This window comes from Excalfactoria chinensis, chromosome 6 (genome assembly GCF_039878825.1).
Source record: "Excalfactoria chinensis isolate bCotChi1 chromosome 6, bCotChi1.hap2, whole genome shotgun sequence".
NCBI lineage: Eukaryota > Metazoa > Chordata > Aves > Galliformes > Phasianidae > Excalfactoria > Excalfactoria chinensis.
This window is the reverse complement of record NC_092830.1, coordinates 26,582,645-26,596,764: the sequence shown is the minus strand read 5'-3', so window position 1 is coordinate 26,596,764 and position 14,120 is coordinate 26,582,645. Positions and strand designations below refer to the sequence as shown.

Below are 14,120 nucleotides of genomic sequence, written 5' to 3'. Positions count from 1 at the left end.
CGGGCGGAAGCGGCGGGCCATCCTCTAGGACAGGCGGGGGGCGGGGCGGGGCGGGGGGAGTCGTGCTTCCGTGGGCAGCCAATCAGCGCGCGGCGCTGTGGATGAGCGCGCAGCTGGGCGGCCGCCATCTTGTGGGAGGGCGCTGCAGAAGGGCAGAGCGAGGCGGTGAGGAAGGAGGCGGCTGAGGTACTGAGCGGACGTAGCGGGGGGGAGCCTGTCTGGCCTTCGAATGGGTCTCTGCTTCCTGCTCTTTCTGGGGGGCTTTGCTGCTGGGGCGGAGGACGGCTGTACGTAGCGTTGGGCTGTGGCTGTTCTCAAGGGCGCCCGCGACCTTCAGCCACTGTGCCTTCTCCCAGCTCCGGCCTGTGGTGTGATGGTATCTGTGCGGGGCAGGCCGAGGGTACAGGGCTCTTCCGAAAAGGAAAGCTTGTAACGCGCTGTCGGGGCTTTGAGCCGCCTTCAGGAGGTTGCAGGTGGCTCCTTTGCAGGGTTTTGCTTTGGTCTGCTGTAACGAAAAGGTGAGGTTGGGTTTCCAGATCGCCTACAGCACATGTATGGGAAGGTTTCTTTGAGGGTTTTTGCTGTTTCACCATCAGCCGGGTGCACGCTGGCATCCCTGGCTACATAGTAGCGTTGTTACAGGGTCGGGTTTGTGCAAGAGTTGTGTTTGTGAATGAAGAACCAGCTACATCCATTCTCTGTATCTATTTTCCAGGGTGCCAGTGGCTACAGCATCTCTGCCAAGCTTGGTAGGTAACGTGTGGCACGTGTGCTTCCTTAGAGCTGACATAACATCATCGAGTATGTGTCCTAAGTGTGAAACTTCCTTAAGCGTAAGGGAAGGATACTCTTAGAAAAGGTGTCTCTAAACATTAAAACTTCTTGTGCTGTAAGGAAGGTCAGACACTGAACCTGACCCTCTAGGGTATTTGTGGAGCCTCCATCTCTCAGAACCAAGTGACAGGTTCATGAGTGACCCTGCTTTGATCAGGTTGGGGTGGGACTTTGTCATCTCCAGAGGTGCCAATATCAACTACTGAGTGATTCTGCAAGTATGTTCCTGTCTGTTTGGTAGGGTGTTGTGCTAACTGGTGTCTTGCAGTAGACCTGATGTTGTAGTCTAGATGCAGACAAAATGTGAAGGTGTAACCTCGTGTGCTTGGTGATTTCATTGTACCTGTGAAAACACTTCTAAGGTCCTGTAATTGCCTCAGCTTGGTGGTATAGCTGAAAACTGAGTAGAAAGATGAAGCACTTGTATTCTCATATAGCATGGAAATTGCAATGTAGCGTTTTGAGGTGCAAAAACAGAGTGATGGTCTTTTCTGAATCAGGTCACTGTTGAGCTTTTGGACGTGCAATTGAAGCTATTCCCTAGCCGAGCTCAGAAAGACTTATGTTAAGTAGTCTAGTCTGTATGTCCTGAAAACATTTTAATAGCTCTCAGTGGAAGAACTGAGCACAGCATAGAGATCTATTGTTCAGCTGACAGTGGAGCTCAATAACTGTCTTGTATTGCTTGTTAGAATCAGCAGCCATGGCTGGCCACGACTCGGGATCTCAACACCAGTTCACTGGATTTCAGAAGTACTTCAATTCCTACACCCTCACAGGCAGGAGGAATGTACGTATCATGACCGTGTTTTTTTAGCCTACTAATAATGATGTTTTCTGAGTCTTAGACTGACAGTAAACTTTTTTTTACAGTATGTAATAGCAACGTATGCAAGTGTTGCAATGCTCATCCTGTATTTCAAGTTTAGGCCTAAGAAGACAACTCCTGCTGTGGCAGATAAGTAATGGTAAGCAACCAGTGTTCTTCTAGTAAATGATTCCATCCCAGCCCACAGAGAAACCGCTAGGAACAAAACATAATTAGGAGGAGAAACCCAGGCATGTGTGTGCACAGTTTTAAACCTCGATTAGAGTATAGTGTAATTTGGGGGCAGGGGGGAGATTCTGAACAAATTAAGTTGTTACTGGGGTAACAACTATGTGTGTGCAATGATAGTAATATGTTTGCTCTCATCTCTTGGCAGGGTTTCTGGCATGTCTGAAGCATCAATTTGTGTCAGTGTAAAGGAAGCTGATGTCCTGCGATGGTTAATAAAATATAAACAATTATTTGCTTTATTGATAATATGACGTGGTGCGAAGAAGCATAAGTGGGGTGCTTTTTCCTATTTCAAAGATAATTTGTACTGGAGATGGAGTAGCTGATTCTTTCCTGAGTATTTTGTTTCCTCTGTAACACATCCTAAAATGACCTGAGCACTCAATAGTTCAGGAATGATCTCAGCAGCATGATCCCGACAAGCACCGAGCTTACAGCTGCTCAAAGCATCGCTGTGTTGCCAAGTGTCATAGTCGGCATCAGTAAACTTGCATGGCTTACAATTACTTGGTTGTGCTGCTTACTCCCTTTTTTAACGCTTCCAGCTATTAGCTTACATGGAAACCATTAATTACTGTTAATGCAATGCAGAATAGCAGTCAGCTGCAGTGTCTGTTTGCCTGTATTTTGCATAGAATCCTTTTGGTTTTGAGGGAAAACATCCCACCAAGGAGTGATCAAATCCTAGCTCATGTTCCTTACTTTCTCAAAATGTTGATCTGTATATACTGCCAGCTCTGCCCACCACTAAAGCTGGTATGTCATGTTCTCTACCTGCTGTCTTTCTACAACAAAGTTCAGCAAAACTCGCTTCCTTAGATGAAGGTGATAGAGCACAGTGCTTCTTGGAAGGTCACCAGCAACAAGTGTTGCTCCTGGGACCTGTGATGCAAAAGCATGAGGCTGAAAAGAGCCCCAAACTTAATAGCAGGAGGTCAGCGCGGTTGCTGGCAGAAAGAGTGTAGGTCAGGAGAAATTACATGAGGTTCTTGTGCTCTCCCTCCATCCTTAATTTATCATTAAAGCCATCCTTCTGAATAAATGTAGTCTTTCTGTCCTGTTTACATCAACAGCCTCTGCCCTTTAGGTCTTTCCAGAGAACAATAGTTGTTGTAACTGTAATGCATCCACTTGGCAAAAACGTATCACATACAATTAGATTTAGTTCTAAGTTAAACAACCCATAATCAGCTGCTGAACTAACTCCCTTGTTTGTCCGTGCAGACAAGGACAAACAGACAGTACTCGCTTTTAAAAGCACTGCTCTCACATCCACTCCAGCTGTCAAGGAAAGAAAGCATCTTCTTCCACCATACAGTCTACAGACACAAGCTACGTGGTTTTAGTATTTATTATACTATCAAAAGTATAAAACTGTACAAAATAAAAAGGCAGAATGCAGCAGTGTTTTCTTCAAGCTCTCAAAGCTATACATGCTTTTAGGTAACTTGTTTTAAGTCCAGCTGATGGTATTGAGTACTAGGAAGTTCTGATGTACCTTTACAGATAAATCCATAATAGTTTAATTTTAACCATTTCTCTTTAAAGAACGTTTCCAGATTAGATTCCTTATGAATTATCCACCTTTACTTTGACATTTAATGCCCCGATGCCTCTTTACTCCAAGGCTTAGTCAGAAAAAGGATGAGACAGGAGGTAGTTGTTTGTTTACCTTAGAAATGTCAAGTCTTGTTTTTCTGCATCTTCAGTGGAGAGCCAGCAGATTGTTTGCCTGAGCCCTGACTGCAAGTAACAGGGAATACACAGATCTCCTGTCAGTAGTTTGTAAAGGCCTTTCCTTTGGTGGTGATGTTCCCATTCGCAGACCCCAACACAAGGCCTATCCTCCCAGTGTTTTGTATGTTTTCCTTAGAAGCTCTGAGCCTTACTGGTTGTCCAGCAAGACTTACTGGAGTACAGCAGGGGTTTCTTTGGGTGCCAGCTGTCACACCAGCAGACGAGCCAGCCTTTCAAAAGCAATCTGATGGTGAACTGACGACAGATTAAGCTTTTTGTTCTGCAATTACATTTCAATTCCTTGATCCTTCACTAGCTTTACAGTGCGATCTGTTAAACTGTATTCTCAGAGGATGCAGGTTTTTGAAGCTCTTCAAATCTAATAGAACGTATGGGGGCTTAAGTATATTGTTTTTAAGATTGGGTGATGCATGTCTCCAAAGAATTCACATTGCAATCTGCATTCCTTATCACACAGCAGCAGCTACTTGTCAGAACAGAACAACAAGATCTTCATTTCTAATACCTCAAAAGAGTACAGAAGTGTGAAATCTTTTCAGGACTTGGTACTTAGATGCATAAAAACTACACGTAACTTCTCTGCAGTTCCCCACAGGCCTCTGCCTGTTGGGCTTATTCTTTCAATGCCCTATTTGTTGCTAATAATATTCCCACCATACCTGTTGCCCAGCCCAGGCTATAGTGAGTTAAACTACATTCTCCTTTTCTGAGTCTGAAGTTTTTACCTGTGTTTGAGACTGATCAAACATTAGCAAACCATACATTAAGTGCTTTAAAAAATATCATTTGAGAACACAGACCAGGGCTGTTAACTTTCCAGAAGTTTCAGCAGAGCTCAATACCATCTCTGAGAGGAGACAGCCGTTGTCATATACATACATATATGTATATATATGTATGGACACATTTATCAAAAGCACCATGAAACAATTCCTTCCTTTAAACTCACACTGTCTTGTCAATCTCCAGCATTTTCAAACTGTGAGAGCAGAATGTGTGAATTATGAGAGCAGAACAGAGAAGATGTCGCTTGAGTTAGTTAACAGTTTTGTTTTTCCTGCAATGGACGAGCGAAGTCCACCCATACAAGACATTTCTCTTCATCTCACATTCTGAGGTCACTGCTGCAACAACTTGGCACAGTCAGTCTTACGGCTTCCTGACCTACTGTGAACTGTAGGCTCCTGCAGCCAGTAGCAAGTTCCTGCGTGTGAAATGAAGGTGAACAACTGGAGTTGATTTGGTCATGTATGTACCCAGTAACAAGTCCTGTGAGTTTTCAGGCAAGTTTATGTGTCCAGTAGCTGTAGTAAAGTCATCCGTTTCTAAGTCTTCAAATGCTTTCACTGCATCCCACAGCCGAACTGTGTTATCCATTGAACCTACAAGGGAAAAAAGGAAAGTAACATTTAAAAGTCTTTTCCTTGCTAGACAGCAAGTTAACACAATAGGAATTAAAACTCACAAAGCGGAACAGCTCGTAACTGAATACTAAGCCCTCATCCTGCAATGAAGCATTTTTAAACAAGCCTTTAACACAGTGACAGCACGCATAAAAAGCTATCACCTGTAATCTAACAGGAATGCACTGCGGATAAAGTGCCAAGAAGCACCTCTCAGAACATCTGGGTTTCCATTCTATCAGCCAGCACTTGACAAGGCAAAACAACCTTAGGCCTACATGCCAACTCCATCAGATGTTTATGGTTCTAAGTCACATAATGACTTTTTTCTTGACACTTGGATACCTCCTTGATAGAGGGAAGTGCCCGGTATTTTGCAGGCCCAGTGGTCTCTGCTTTCATTGGAGCAGCTGAAGGAACCATTCACTCTTGTGGTAGCGGCTCACTCAGGATTCTTAAAGCACTGCAGTTAGGAACAGGGAACTAAATAAATTCCTAACCTGGTTTCATAAGGAAATTATTTGGATGCAGCTTATAGTATCTATACATCATTCCTTCTACCACCAGACTACCCATGTGGACAGGCAGGAAAAGTAACACAAGTTCCACTGCTCATAAACCTGATGGTTGATGTATAATTTTATATTAAAAATCTAGCAGAAAAGAAACAAGTAAGGCTATAGGTTACTTATTTTCTTTCCTATCTCTTGCCCTCTCTTCAAGTCCTGCTATATGCCTCCACACCTCTCCTCCTATCTCAGTATCCCAAGCATCTTTAAGTCCAGCCACCACTTGTCTACACTAGAGGTATTTTTGACTACAGTTCACACCCGCAACACTATAAACAGACCCCAACATTCATTATCAATTAACTGTGTAACACCCTTCCTTCAGTTTCTGGAATACCTTGTACCACTCGTTTTAATTTGCTGCTTCTACTTAGGAAGGTGACTCTAATTAGTCTTATTCAGCTTAAGGAATCCATTACATAATCCCACTTCAAATAGATGGAACACAATGGAAATTTGTTTGCCTCCAGTGATTTTTACCTGATGCTAAGATCTCCCCATCTCTACTGAATCGGAGCGCATAGATAGTGTCAGTGTGCCCTTTCAGTTCTCCAACCATCAAACCATGTCCAATATCCCACAGCAGAACTCTGCCATCTGTTGCTCCAGTAGCCAGGAATCGTCCATTAGGAGAAAATGCCAACGAATGAATCGGACCCTACAAAAGACATTTGCAGAGAGAAAAGCCAAACGAACTAATTAGTCAATCAATCTGTATTTGTTCTGAACGCTACTCTTCAGAATCCCACCACAGAAATTAAGTCACATTGGTGATGTGCCTTTACCTTATGTCCAGTGAATATTCTTACACAATTCCCATTTAAAACATCCCAGAGCCGTACAGTCCTGTCTGCTGAGCCAGTGGCAATATAGTTGGAGTTAGGGTGAAATCGAGTACACGTCACGTCAGCAAGGTGGCCAGCAAATATCCGTAAAGGCTGGTAATGATCTGTTGCCCATAGTCTGAAAAGAAAAGCTTTGTTAATATAGGGAGCGGTAATGAAGTTCAGAATCTGTTGCACGGTAATAAAAATAAAAGGAAATAATTAATGAGCGGCTTCTTACTGCTCTGTTCGTTGAATTAGCAGGATCTATTCTGGAAAACTGCTTTTGGGAAGGGAGAAATAAAGGACATTCTGTCATGGTTATTACACAACAGGAGAAAATACTTCTAAAATGAAATGACCACATAGGAGGATGATGTCTCTGATGTGTGTTGGAAAGGAAAACAAACATACATGAAAATAGTTGCTTAGTATTTTAATTCATGTTTAATAAAATTTATTTCCAGTAATAGGTTAGCCCATAGCATATCAGCCAGTAATCACTTTCAGAGTTAATTCACCACAAAACTGGTATGTACAAAACTTATCTAATTTCTTACCTAGCCACTCTGTCATGTCCCCCTGACACAAAGTAATAGCCATAAGGAGAGAACTGTGTATCCCATACTGGATAGTTGTGTCCTTTATATCCCACCAGACAAGTGAACGTTTGGAGGCTCCACAGTCTGACAGTACCATCCTCAGAACAGGACAACAGGTAATTCCTGTCACAGGAGAAAGTAGAGTACATTACATACCAAATGAACAGACTGTGTAGTCATCGCATAAGCTCTGTAACAATTCTATGATACACAAAACTCTCCATCAGGCAGCTACTATCTAGTATCTCCCATAAAAGTCAGCATTTTACTGAAGTAAGCAACAATAAACTGTTCAGGAAGAACTGAACCCTTGGTTGTCATGCATAAGAGACGTCTGAATGTTGATGATTAATTCTGATGACACAGCAATACAGAGGGGCTGCAAAAAAGAGCTTAGCCTTCACATAAGAATTACATTCACATGAGGGGGGAAAAAACGAACAGTAGATTGCTACACTATATTACTTCAGAATAATCTTAATGTAACTCTAAACTATACAGTAAGATTCCCTGAATGTGAACTCGGTATGAATTCTTTTTCTTAATTCTTAACAAATTATGAATAGACTCCCTGTACAGACTATAGTCTCTATATAGGCTGTATATAGACTCTGTACTCATGTTCCACACAAAGCTTACTTCTCAGCTGTACTTCTGTAATGGTTGTCTCTTTTGTAGCTTACAAAATGTTTTTAAATCTCTTATTTTAAAGAAGATACAAGAGTTACTTTGATCTTCTGGAAAAAGCTGCATTAAAAACACGTTCGCATTCATAGCATACAATTAAGATTCAAAACAAGCAAACTAATTAGCTTGTAAACTTTATTTTACCTATCAGGACTGAAGCTGGTGCCATAGACAGGTCCACTGTGACCGTATAAAATCTTCAACTCACTTGCAGTTTTCTCATCCATGATCCTCTCCAAGACATCATCTGATTCTTTGTCAATTAGACTGAGGTCTGCAATATTTCAAAGTTCACACATCATAACAACTGTCAGAGGTTCAACAAATGCCATGAAAACAAATAACATTTTCCCCAAAAGCGATAAAAAAACTCATAAACAAAAACACCTTGAAATTGGTGAAATATAAACAATGGCACTTACAATACTTCTACCATTGTAAAAGGTGGCAATAATGCTTTACATAAATAACCACTCTTTAACAAGCCTTCATAACAGATAAAACAGATAAAACCTCATAAAAGATAAAATCCTGAGGGGTTTATTTTTTACCCTCAGGACACACTTCTTGAGATGACAAATTTTCACGTCTTTTCCCGGGAAGTTAATATGGCACAAACACACTTTGCAGATGTTTTGACAGCTTCCCACTACACACAACTTAAAACAACTTTCAATCTGTAGGCTACTATTTGCTGAACGCCACAAGCACTTTTCAGTTCAGCACAACTAAGAACCGTTCACTTGTGTGTAGCTGCCTAGCAGTAGGTGTACACAACCAGATGTTTCATTCCCTTCAAGATATGTATTTCTAGTTATAGTTACAAGATGCAATTATACAGCTGTGCACGTTTCTTCAAAGTAACAAGATGCAACTGCTCAAAACAACTCTCCCAACAGACATATTGTTCTGTTCACACAAAACACATGTGACACAAACAATATACACTCACATTACGTTTTTTTGACTTAATTACCTGCTGCTGCCTTCACACTACGTAGCTTTTTTGGAGTCACGGACCACACTCTGACGGTAGAGTCAGCAAAGCCTCCTACAATCATGCTAGAGTCATCTGTAATATCTACTGCAGTTAGACCCTATAGACAAAAGAGCCATTGATGTGTGTATTTTTCACAGTGTATTTCAAACATTACCATTTCAAACATTACTCCTAAACACTAAAAACCAAATTAACTATGCTCATTTAACAAAAATAGAATAGTTTGGACAAACACTTCTTTGAAATAAACACACACATTCTTGCACCACTAAAAAGAAAGATATATAAATGAGGCATAGTTAATGATGACAAAGCAGAACTGCTTCCCAGTATTTTGGTGCAAACTATCTACTGTATTCTGTAGAATAGGGTCACACAGGAAAAGTGAAAGAAAGAATTAAGGCAAAATCAGAGCAAACCCAAGGAACTTGGAAATTAGTTTAAGGAAGTCTATAAATAAAATTTTGAATGTTCCAAATACTCTGACAACCTACATTAACTTTTCAGTCTTCTTTCGTTATTAAGAGTGAACTTTATCATTTTGATTCTCTCCTTCATGTTGCCCAAAGTCTTCTTTTACCAACCTGATAAGCGTTAAGGAACGTGTAGAAACAGATGGAAGGCAGGCACTCTGGCCCAAGACGCACACGTCTGGCAGCTTCCTTCATGTTCATCACTTTATCCAGTTTATCTGAGTCTTTCAGTTCGGGAAGAGGAATTCTAGAAGCACACATTTTTACGAACTTTCCATATTGTCAATTTAAACAGAGAAAGCAGAACCTTCCCATGCAACCCTGTACTTCAATATTCAAATACCAAAATAAATTCACAAGAATGAAATACTATGTAAAAGATTGATGAGAAAAAGAAGCAATAGCTTTATGAAATCCAGACAGGCAGTGAAACAAGGTAACTAATTAAGTATGGCTTGAAAAGATGAGACAGTAAGCAACTAAAATCAAGGGAAATCTAGATTGATGTGAAGGGCAAAGTCAGAAGGTTATATGCTAAGCTTTGCATTACCCCCCTTGAAATTTTAAGACTAAAGCTGTCTACAGCTGAAATGAGCTAAAAACCTCACGTGACCAGCATTTCACATTTGGCATGGTAATACTGGATTTAACAGAAGCTCCCTACACATCCTCCCTTGGTACCTGTTTTGAGGAGGAGCATTAGGGTCTTGTTTTTTACTTTTTGATCCTACACTGTCTCTTTTAGGTTTCTTCTTCTTTGGTTTTCCTTCCTCATTTTCTCCTTCTTCATCTTCATCATCCAAAGGCACATCAAACTCTGGTTCTTTCAATAAGCCAAAGAAAACCTGCAAGCAAATAAAAGATGTATCACATAATGGTAATTGTTGCTCTTACTGAAAACTAACTTTTTATCAGACTCCAAACAGTAGCTGGAAAGAGACAGTTCTACTAAGTTTAACATTACTGCATTCATTACTGTTTAGCCTGTCACAAGTGTAAGACATGTTCTACTGTTTTAGCCAACAATTGATCTGGTCAACTGTGAGTTCTCCCACCACCTTTTAATTCTTCCCTGAAGCAAAATCCCTACAACTTCCATAATTTATTTGTGTAGCATTATGTTACTACACTACAGCCTTTGCAGTAATAACTGGAAGTGAGAACTATTGCTGCTGTACTAGAGAGGAAGCCAAATGGGTCAATGTTAAAACTAGACAGCAAAATCATGAGTTTAAATCTAGTTCAGCAAACAGAATATAGCGTTGTCTCTCACAATTCCTTCAACCAGTCAGTGACACATTTTCATTTCTCTACTCCTGATAACATCTGTTTGTACAGAACTCTTCCTTTATTTAGTTCATGTTGTCTTTCAAGATATCAAGTAGCAACAGTCAGTACTTCCTGAAAAACTACTCTGGAAACATTCGATAATAAAGAGCAACATCCCTTTCCTCCTACCTTTGCTTTATTTGCCTCTCGTTTTGCCTCCCCAGCCAAGCTTCCAACCATAGCATCTATCTGTTGTTTACTACGGGGCATTCCATCAAATATATCAATGTAGAGATGTTCCTGAACAATGTTCCAGATCTGGTTGTTCTGCTTTTCCTGAAGATGCCTCTTCAAGAGCTGGTAAGAGTCACGGGAAATACGCAGAACAAACTTGCTTGTTCGGAAATCCAGCATGGTCTCATTACCTTTCATGTGTTCTTTTTTGGTTAAGCTAGATAATACACGGAGGTCATCTTGGTAATAACATTCCTGATCCCCATGAAATCTATTGAAACAATTTAACATGTGGTAAGAGATTCATTAGGAAAATATTATCTCCTAAGTGCACCCTTAACTACATAACTTTAATGTGAAACACAGTAGCTTCCAAAGGGTCCCCATAGAACTATATATGGAATGATCTTTCTGCTGAAATAAAATTCCTTCCCAAGGAATCAACAACTTACAGTACGTGTTAAAAGTAATCAAGAGTTCAAAAAAACAAGATGAAGAGAGTACACAGAAATGCATATGCACAAAGGGTTATTGCCTGCATATTATTACACTAATATACCTATTTACATAAATGAAACTTCAATTTGTGGTACAATAAAGTACAAGGCATTTCTTATTATGCAAGACTACCTGGGTGTATTTATAATTGATTCATCATGTGGATATGCACATTTAACAATGGATACATTCCTCACTTTCCACCCACGTTATCTAATACCTGACACACATCTAGAGATATTTTCCCTAAAGTTCCCACTTTTAATTCAAATCATTTATAACATACTTGTAGCAGGGAACACTTTAACTATTTAAAGAACTCCTTTTTCTGACCATATCTGAGGGATAAACATGGGTCAAAATGCTTCATAATTGGTCTGATCCCAGAATACAAATCAAACTTATCCTCAAGTGATAAAGATGTGAAACACAGTAAGAGCACAGAAAAATGTACATTAATGATTAACCATTTCCTTTAATCTTAGATGAATTTAAATACACGTTCTATGATATTAGTAAACACTTATAGACTGCACTGCTTTGGATCTCAGTGCAACTTTCAAGTGCTAGAAAATGAGCCCATGACTTTTCCCTAATGCAGCATCATCTCTTCATTGCAACGAGGAACCCGCCACCTCAGTATAAACAGCATGAAAATCTGCATGTGTACAGTTCAAAAGCATGGAGTTTGCACATCTTTCTAATACTGGAGGTTGGAAAAGGATAACAATTACAGCAATCCACAGATTGTAAATCACTTCAGCATTACAAAAGAACACGTTTGTATATGTAGATATGCACATACACACACACACCCCTATGCCAGCCGCTACAGCTTACAGTCTTAATAAAAGTAGCAAACACCACACAATGGAATTACACAAATTAAAATCACTTACCTTTCAAAAAAAGACTTAGCTTCACTCTCATGTTGATTGTAGACCAACTCCAAGTACATGTGCACAAAGAGAGGATAAAACAGCTGAGACAGTTCTGCTCGATGACAGTCCAGGGAACACTCAATGAAGTTTTTTAAACCACTGTAGTACTCCTCGTACAGCGTTGGGTCCCCCTGCTGATTGTAGGCAGACAGCACTGCACTCACATCTGGCTGATCCTCCACAACAACACCTCCTCCAACTGCAAAAGCATTAGCATATAAGAACAGATTGTACAGCTGCCTCAAAGAGCAATACACCAATAATAAATACAGCGGCTAACAACTCCTATGCTAAGGTGAGACACTGAGAATAAAACAGAACATTGTCTTGTGTTTGTACCTTTAAGTGGTACAATAGAGAGGACGGGGGCCCAGCATCTGATTCTTCAAGTACCATTTGTCATTTTTTGTGCCCTCCCCGCCAAAAGTTGCCTACCAGGTATGTGGAAAGAAGCTAGTGTCAGCATCACAATCCTACACTGCAAGGGCTAAAAACTGTCAAATGAGGAGCTGAATATTTTTAAGCCCGTAAGATGTAATCACTATAATTATTTTGCTTTTAACAAGCAAGCAAATTAAGTTAATCAAGTGAACAATTTACCAAGACCACTACACATCCATTACAGGGCAGTGACTTTCTGTCACTTCCTAGCACTCTCACAGCAGTCATTAAAATCATTAATCTACGAAGTGATGCCAGGAACAAGCTGACCTCATGTTGTACTCCTACTGCCATTCAGACATATAAGTTCCTGAAATGCTTCCACTATTACATAAAGCTACCCCACAGAATATCTTCATTAAAATTTACTACCCTCACGTTGTCCGAGGAACATCTAAAGCTGCTGTCAGCTTGCACTGCATGAAGCCTTCTCCACAAGTACCATATTGCTCTTTCTTCAAAATGCAGCAGCTTGTACATCGGGGCTCCGGCATCATCCCTGCAGCCATCCCCTCTAACTACAAAGAGAATCTTCAGCCTCTCGTGATGCTCTTGAGATGGTACCCAAAGACAACAGGAAGCTCCTTTCACTCCGACACTGGTCCCAGCAAGTAAAAGACACCCAATCCTCGGCCCCTCCTCTGAGAAGGTGCACCCCAAAATCGCAATCTCTTCCAGAGCTGCGTGGGGGACTGCCACAACCCGTTATTTCCGCGAGGACTGGGGTGCAGCCTCATCTGTCCCCAGAGGAGCCTCAGCCCCGAGGCAGCGGCAGGCACACCGAGTCCCTCCAAGCGGGTCCCCTCCCGCAACTATCGAGCGGCTCTCACCTTTCCCCGGAGGCACTGCGGCGGCCGCCGCCACCCCCGGGCTGGAAGAGGCGACGGGGGCGACGCTGCCTCCTATCGCGATGGCGGCGGCAGCGGTGACCCGGCTGAGCAGCGCCTCGCTGCTGCTGGCGTCCCCCTCGCCCCCCGGGGCTCCCGGGAGCCCGGCACCGGCGGGGCTGAGGGCGGCGGCTCCGAGGTCCTCGCCGAGCAGACGGGCTTCGCGCCGCAGGATCTCCTCGGACTCGCGGAGGTTGCTGCGCCGCAGGAACTGCAGCACGGCCACCAGCGTCTGCCGGTCCAGCGCCGCCGGGGAGGCGGCCGGGCCCGGTGCCGAGGGCTTAGCGGACGACGCATCCCCAGCGCTCCCCACCGCCTCCCCCTCCGCCGCCGCGGCCGACGGAGCGGGGGGAGCGGCGGTGGCGGGGGGAGCGGCGGGGGGCTGCGGCGGCGTCCCTGCCTCCGGGTCCGGCTTCACCGCGGCAACCTCCGCCGGCTCCTCAGGTACCGCCGCCATCTTGCATCGCCCCCCATTCGCCGGTTACGGGCGGCTGCCGCCAAGCGCAGATGCTTTTTTGCGACAGTCAGGGCTCAGGAAAGGCGCTGCCTCCTGTCACCGGCAGAGCGTTCGTAGCTTCATTTTGCGACGCTGCCGGGAGGGCTTTACGGCAGCAAGGCGGTCTGCGGTCGCGATGCGCTG

The 14,120-nt window shown here is 42.6% G+C and overlaps 2 protein-coding genes across 3 annotated transcripts; one reads left to right on the top strand and one right to left on the bottom strand.

Moving 5' to 3' along the window:
• The first annotated feature begins 64 nt into the window (after nt 1-64).
• On the top strand, nt 65-2,232 carry ATP5MK (ATP synthase membrane subunit k). 2 transcript variants are annotated; one of them, XM_072339736.1, is made up of 5 exons: nt 65-186; nt 716-749; nt 1,527-1,624; nt 1,708-1,802; nt 2,040-2,232. In XM_072339736.1, exons 3-4 carry the CDS (start codon nt 1,538-1,540, stop codon nt 1,798-1,800), a joined length of 180 nt encoding a protein of 59 aa, XP_072195837.1. In that variant the 5' UTR covers nt 65-186; nt 716-749; nt 1,527-1,537; the 3' UTR covers nt 1,801-1,802; nt 2,040-2,232. The 2 variants fall into 2 exon arrangements, with proteins under 2 accessions (XP_072195837.1, XP_072195838.1); XM_072339737.1 differs by lacking the exon at nt 716-749 and having other exon boundaries at nt 76-186.
• Nucleotides 2,233-3,228: 996 nt separating this feature from the next.
• Nucleotides 3,229-13,954, bottom strand: TAF5 (TATA-box binding protein associated factor 5). Its single transcript, XM_072339735.1, has 11 exons — nt 13,424-13,954; nt 12,111-12,351; nt 10,669-10,984; nt 9,892-10,055; nt 9,322-9,457; nt 8,714-8,834; nt 7,882-8,011; nt 7,009-7,173; nt 6,410-6,587; nt 6,105-6,282; nt 3,229-5,034 (listed from the first exon to the last, which is right to left on the bottom strand). Exons 1-11 carry the CDS (start codon nt 13,935-13,937, stop codon nt 4,817-4,819), a joined length of 2,361 nt encoding a protein of 786 aa, XP_072195836.1. The 5' UTR covers nt 13,938-13,954; the 3' UTR covers nt 3,229-4,816.
• Between the last annotated feature and the right edge of the window lie 166 nt (nt 13,955-14,120).

Bases quoted from the DNA above. Each gene is read 5' to 3' on its own strand.
- ATP5MK (XM_072339736.1), top strand. From the start codon at position 1,538: ATGGCTGGCCACGACTCGGGATCTCAACACCAGTTCACTGGATTTCAG. The intron at 1,625-1,707 runs GTACGTATCATG...TTTTTTTTACAG, and splicing joins CCCTCACAGGCAGGAGGAAT to TATGTAATAGCAACGTATGC.
- TAF5 (XM_072339735.1), bottom strand. From the start codon at position 13,937: ATGGCGGCGGTACCTGAGGAGCCGGCGGAGGTTGCCGCGGTGAAGCCG. The intron at 10,985-12,110 runs GTAAGTGATTTT...TTGTTTCAATAG, and splicing joins GCTAAGTCTTTTTTTGAAAG to ATTTCATGGGGATCAGGAAT. The intron at 5,035-6,104 runs GTAAAAATCACT...TTTCCCTTGTAG, and splicing joins TGGGGAGATCTTAGCATCAG to GTTCAATGGATAACACAGTT.